This window comes from Gavialis gangeticus, unplaced genomic scaffold (genome assembly GCF_001723915.1).
Source record: "Gavialis gangeticus isolate Ggan-Ray unplaced genomic scaffold, GavGan_comp1, whole genome shotgun sequence".
In the NCBI taxonomy this organism is placed as follows: domain Eukaryota; kingdom Metazoa; phylum Chordata; order Crocodylia; family Gavialidae; genus Gavialis; species Gavialis gangeticus.
In genome coordinates, this window is record NW_017729018.1 from 13,291,485 (window position 1) to 13,297,060 (window position 5,576).

At 69.8% G+C, this 5,576-nt stretch overlaps 2 protein-coding genes across 4 annotated transcripts in view; both read left to right on the plus strand.

Moving 5' to 3' along the window:
* Window positions 1-47: 47 nt before the first annotated feature.
* LOC109294961 (survival motor neuron protein 1-like) lies at window positions 48-4,037 on the plus strand. 3 transcript variants are annotated; one of them, XM_019513582.1, is made up of 10 exons: window positions 48-147; window positions 600-671; window positions 946-1,086; window positions 1,331-1,528; window positions 1,726-1,917; window positions 2,173-2,307; window positions 2,647-2,706; window positions 3,082-3,198; window positions 3,406-3,495; window positions 3,828-4,037. In XM_019513582.1, exons 1-9 carry the CDS (start codon window positions 100-102, stop codon window positions 3,487-3,489), a joined length of 1,047 nt encoding a protein of 348 aa, XP_019369127.1. In that variant the 5' UTR covers window positions 48-99; the 3' UTR covers window positions 3,490-3,495; window positions 3,828-4,037. The 3 variants fall into 3 exon arrangements, with proteins under 3 accessions (XP_019369127.1, XP_019369125.1, XP_019369126.1); XM_019513580.1 differs by lacking the exon at window positions 2,647-2,706; XM_019513581.1 differs by lacking the exon at window positions 2,647-2,706 and having other exon boundaries at window positions 1,732-1,917.
* A 372-nt stretch (window positions 4,038-4,409) lies between these two features.
* Window positions 4,410-5,576, plus strand: part of CARTPT (CART prepropeptide) — a 2,830-nt gene continuing 1,663 nt past the window's right edge. The window contains exon 1 of the mRNA XM_019513168.1: window positions 4,410-4,422. Within this exon, the coding sequence (XP_019368713.1) occupies window positions 4,410-4,422 (13 nt within the window). The remainder of the gene's footprint in view (window positions 4,423-5,576) is intronic.

Consider the following 5,576-nt stretch of genomic DNA (forward strand, 5'->3'; position numbering starts at 1 on the left):
GCGGCGCCGCGCAACGGGCGCCGCGAGAACTACGCGCCCCAGCGGGCCCCGCGCGCCGGGGCTGCACATGGGGCCGCGGGGGCGGATGCGGGCTGCGCGATGGCTGCGTGCGTCGGGGACATCGTGTATCGCAGCGCGGGGGGGCAGGTGGGTGGCTGCGGGGGGGTCCCGGCCCTGCACCTGGTTCTGTGCATGCTAGGCCCCCCCCCTTCGCAGAGTTGGTGCCTACACCGAGCTTGGCACGGGCTTGTGGGGGGTCCCTGCCCTGCCCTGCCCTGCAGCTGGCTTTGTGCATGCGCCCTGGGGGGGCAGCCAGGGTCCCCCCCGTTGCAGAGCTCGTGCCCATCCCTGGTCTGCCAGGGGTCTGTGCCCTGCAGCTGGCTTTGTGCATGCACTCGGAGGGGCCCTAGGTGCCCCCCCGCAGAGCCGGTGCACGCACCGGGCCCCATCAGCCGTGGGGCACCAGCAGCTTGCTCCTGGGCTCAGGCCTCTGTTGCGGGCCCAACGCGGGGGCGACGGCATGGCGGGGCCACTGCGGGCACCGGGGCTGGAGGGGAGGCCGCATATCTCCCTGCCCTCAAACTCCGCTTGCCCTGCAGAGCTCGGACTGCGCCGCCTCTGATGACCAGGCGCTGATCCGCGCCTACGACCAGGCCGTGCGCTCCTGCAAGGTGAGGGGCCTGGGCCGCTGGCGGGGGTCCCCGTGTCCTGCGCACCCCCTGCCCGGGGCTCTGCCCCTCAGCCAGGAGAGCCCTGTGCCCAGGGTGGGGCCAGGAGCGGGCCCCGCCTGCTCCACGATGCCCTGTCCCCGTGTCGGATCCTCCTTCCCTCTGCAGGTCCGAGGCTCCCCCTGCCCTGCAGGGAGGGGCTGGTCCCTGTTGGGGCACGGGGGTCTCCCACGTCCCTTCCCTGCCGGCAGCTGCCTTGGTGTCTCCCCTGGTGCAGGAGGCCTCGGGAGCCTGCGAGGACCCGGCGTCCGACAGCTCCAGCTCCAGCTCCAGCTCCAGCTCCTCGACGTCGAGCGGGGCTGAGAGCGCGAGCGATGAGGAGGAGCAGGAGCGGCAGGAGGCAGAGTCGGCGTCCCAGGTGCGTGGGGAGCCAGGCGCGGGGCTCTCCAGATCCCACCCCTTGCTGAGCTGGTCGGGGCAGTGGGGAGGGGGGAGCCGGTGGGGTTTGGCAGTAGCGAGCCTCTTGCACTGGCGCAAGCTTTGCCCGTGCTGGGGGGCTGGGGCTGCGTGTTTTCCTGGCAGGCGCTGGGCCCCCTTTGCTGTGTAGCAGGGCAGGGGGCTGCTGCCGCTCCCCCCTGAGCCCCATGTCTGGTCCCCTGCAGTGGGAGGTGGGCGCCGCCTGCTGCGCCGTCTGGTCGGGAGACGGGCTGATGTACCCAGCCCGCGTCGTCGCCCTGCGCCTGGCCGAGGGCACCTGCGTGGTAGAGTACGAGCACTACGGGAACCGGGAGGAGCAGAGCCTGCGGGACCTGCTGCCCCCCGACCGGACCCCCGAAAGCTCACTGCGGCCCGGCAGGACGGTGAGGCCCTGTGCCTGGAAGCCGTCTCCCTGGAAGGGAGCGGGGTTCGGTTTGGGGCGGGGGTGAGAGCCCAGGACCCTCCAGAAGGGGAAACTTGACAGGGGTTGGGGGCGATGGGAGCAGTCGCAGGTCCCGGGTTCTCCACCACGGTCGGGCCCTGCGATGGGGGGCTGATGTGACCTGCGCCCTTTCCTCAGTGGCAGGTGGGCGACGCCTGTCGCGTGGTCTGGTTGGAGGACGGGCTGCTGTACCCGGCCACGGTCAGGTCGGTGGACGCCGCGGCGGGGACGTGCCTGGTGGAGTTCGACGGCTATGGGAACCGGGAGGAGCAGACTTTGGAGGACCTGCTGCCCCCAGAGAGCTCGCCGCACGGGAACCCTGCCAGCAAGGTGGGTGGGGAGGGCTATGCCATGGAGGGTGCCTGGGCTATCGGGGCCACTAGCTAGGCCTGGCACCTGGGTCTGTCCTGCAGTGCCACACACCTTGGCATCTCCTTGGGGACTCCTGCTTCCCTCTCACCCCACCCCCTGCTCACTCCTTACCTGGCTGCACAGCGCCCAGCCTCGCTGGCTCCCCTGTCCCAGTGGCAGTGCCAGAGTGTCCTGGGGCGCAGGCTGCTCTGACCCTCGTGTCCCCTTGGCCAGGTGGAAGAGGATGCACACAGGGTCCCCCGGAGGCCAAGCCCCCTCCCCTCCTGGCAGCTGCCCCACGGCCGGAGGAAGCCAAGCGCCACAGGGAAGTGGGCGCACCACTTGCCTCCTCTGCCTCTGCCCTCCAAGGTGAGTGCCCCCCTACTCCTCCTGGCCTGGTCCACCCTGCTGCCACCCCAGAGTTGAGCAGAGTTGAACTGGGCTTGGGCTGAGAAGAGAGACGTGCGCTGCTCCATGTTACACCCCCAGCACAAGCTGCTGAGGATGCAGGTCCCTTTCCATGCTGCCTTTCGGCAGGGCCGCATCCCTGCCACCCTGGACGGGGAGGGGAGGCATGTGTCTTGCTGAGGGCACCTGGTCCCACTCCCCTGCCATGTATCAGAGTTGCTGCCATGGGGCTGGCGTTGCACCGTGCCAGGCTCCTCTCCAGCCTGCCCCAGCTGGTCCTGCTGTTTGACTCCTTTTTAGAGCAGCATCCGGTGGTCCGGCCTATCCCTGCCCCCGCCCTGCCGACCCCCCTTGCCCCTGGTGAGTGTGCGCATTTCTCCTGGGCACCATTTGCAGCCCTGGCAGAATAGGGCCCAGCAGTTCCTTGCCCCCTGCTTAGATGTGGGGGCAAAGCTATCAGAAACCCAGCAGCGCCGGGGGTTGGGACCTGGCCATGTGGAGATGCCCAGGGCTGCGGGGCTGAGTTGTCCTGCTGCTCCGGCCCACGGGGAAGCAGGTGCCGGCGCGCCAGGGAGCCGCCAGGTGGCGCCAGCAGGCTGCACGTGGGCTCCTCTGTGGCTGGGGGAAAGGGCAGAGCCGAGCCTTGGTGCAGGGTGGGGGGCTGTACTGGAGGGGCAGGCGGGGGTGAGGGGTCCAGACCTGACCTGACCCGGGCTCTTGTGCTGCTGCTTCCAGCTGATGCCCCCACCGCCCCCCCAGGACCTGCTGTGCCCAGACTGTGAGGAGGAAGACGCCCTGGCCTGCATGCTGCTGAGCTGGCACCTGAGCGGGTACCACACCGGCTTCTACATGGTGAGGCCTGGCCCTGGGGGCAGTGCCCTGTGTGTGGGGCACAAGCTGGTGCCGCTGAGCCGTGGCACGCCTGGGCTGGGAGATGGCTGGGGGCTTCCTGCTGGGGGTGCGAAGGGCAGTGGGGCTTGGGTCCTGGGTGCCAGCGCGGGCTGCACTTCACTCGGTTCCCTTGTGTCGAACGGCGTTTCTCCCCGCTGTGCCTTGCAGGGGCTGCGGCAGGGTCGGGCCGAGGCCGTAAAGTCCACGCCGAAGCCGGTGTCGCGGCAGAAGAAGGCGTCATCCCGGAGCTAGGAGCAGGTGGGCTTCTCCCGGTCCCCTGCGATCCCAAGCCCCTGCTCTGCCAGTGCTCCACGAGCCCAACCTTGACGCCCTCCTCTGCCCATGCACTACCCCCCGGCTCCTGGGCAGACCCAGCTGGCTGCATTGGGCTGCCTGGCAGGTCAGGATGTGGGCAAACTCCTCTTACGGGGCTGAAGACTCGGCTCCATCCCTCCCTTGCCCTGACAGCAGGTCCTCACCCCACCAGGGAAGCGGGGGAGTTGTTCCCTTCCCAGGCAGGCCCTAATTGGCCATCCCAGCAGGTCTTTGCAGCCCCTGTCCCCCTCATTGTCACCTGTTCCTCTTTACAGTTGCAGACCTTTGCACGCCCCTCGGGGTGGACGGGGCGGCCCCCAGGCTGGGCTGGCCCCGCACTGCTCATCTGTCCTGCGTCTTGGAGCCACGACTCCAGCCCTGCACTGACCAGGCCAGGGAGCAGCGTGCGGCTGAGCCGGGGCACAGCCCGGGCACGGTGTTGCAGGTGCAGATTGTCTCTCTCCAATAAACCCAGTTTGTCAGGCCCTGCGCGCCCCCCACTCATTGCTCCCCATGTCCCAGCTCAGGACAGGAGAGGGGGGCACTGGTGGGAGGGAGGACCGCAGCTGCTCCGATCCAGGGGTACCAGCCTCTACCTGCACTCGCTGTCCGCTCCGAGCTGCTCCGGCTTCAGCTGTAGCCACCGACCAGGAGCCCGGCAGACAGTGGGCAGGCGTAGCCTCCCTGCCCGGGGCCAGGGGATTGTGTCTCCTTGCGATGCTGCAGGGGTTTGCCCTGAGCCAGGCTCCGGCACTGCCCACGCTGGCCAGAGCCTGCCGCTCCTGGGGTGTCCTTGCGGCGGGCGTCCCCGCCGGGGAGGCGCTGAGCAGGAGGGGGCGGGGGCGCAGGTGCTGGCCATGGTGAGCTGGCGTGAGTCATGTTTGCTCGAGGAACGAGGTGCCTGGCCTCTGCCCTGTGACGCGCGGCAGCTCGGGGCTCCAGCCGGCGAGGAGAGGGAGCCTGCGTCATCATGCGCCGAGCAGGGGGCGGCTGCTGGCCCCTGGCAGACAGGCGGGGAAGGGGGGCTGTCTGGCTCGGGAGCGCCGTCCCTGGTCCCCAGTTAGGAGGACCGGGTGCTGGCGTGCACCTCTAGCAAGGTGGAGCCGGGGGGGATGCCCAAAGTGGGGCTCTGACCCCAGCAGCAGCAGCAGCTGCCTCAAAAGCTCTAGGGGTCCATGAGGCCCAGCAGCTCCTAAATGGGGGTCACAGCAGTTACTGGGTGGGGCTGGGGGTGCAGGAGCCCCCGGTGGCAGCGTGGAGCAGGGTCACCTGGACCTGTGAATGCTCCCCGGTGCTCTCCTAAGCCCTAGGGCTGGAGAAGCAGCATCTGCCTCCATGGTGCAAGAAGGGGTGCCCGTTGCCCCAGTGTGTGCACGCCGCCTCCTGGGGTGGCTGCCGGGGTGCCCTGAGACTTGCTGCGGGGCTGCAGGGCCTGAAGCCAACTCGGCTTGGTGGGGCTGGTCCCCACTGCCTCCCAGCCCCCCCGAGATCCCCAGGGCTGAGCACGACGAGCCGCCGTGTGCCACTGCGGGCGCTGACGGAGGGCTGGGGAAGTGGCTGCCCCATGGCTCAGCCCTGCTGCCTGGTGCCGAGGGGGGATGGCCTGGCTGCGGCAGGCGGGAGCAGCCCGGGCCCTGGCTCGTCTCCCATCGATTTTTCCAAGCTTTGCCTTTACTCTGCAAGCGCGGAGCCGGGCGCCTGCCCCCCTCCCTGAGCCCCTGTGAGCTGGGGGCCTGAGTCATTGCCTGACTTGGAGCCTGGCGGCAATGGGGTGGGGGGGCTTCTCCGTTCACCGCTGCCAGCCCTTTGTGTTGTGGGGGAAACTGAGGCACAGGGCTCGGTTCGCCGCTCCCTCCCCTGCGTGGGCGCATGCCTGCCCCCCCACCCCCCAAGGGGCTGCTGGGGTGGGGTCTCCCTGGGGGAAAGCGGCCTGGCCCTGGCCCTGGCCCTGGCCCCCGGCACGCGCACGCACACGCCGCGGGCTGCGGCTGCGGCTGCTGCTGGGGTCTGGCCCCGGCCGCCGT

What these genes read in the sequence shown, in the direction of transcription:
- LOC109294961 (XM_019513582.1), top strand. Translation starts at nt 100, where the DNA reads ATGGCTGCGTGCGTCGGGGACATCGTGTATCGCAGCGCGGGGGGGCAG. An exon ending in ATCGCAGCGCGGGGGGGCAG is followed by an intron (nt 148 to 599) that starts GTGGGTGGCTGC and finishes CTTGCCCTGCAG; the next exon opens with AGCTCGGACTGCGCCGCCTC. An exon ending in AGGCCGTGCGCTCCTGCAAG is followed by an intron (nt 672 to 945) that starts GTGAGGGGCCTG and finishes CCCCTGGTGCAG; the next exon opens with GAGGCCTCGGGAGCCTGCGA.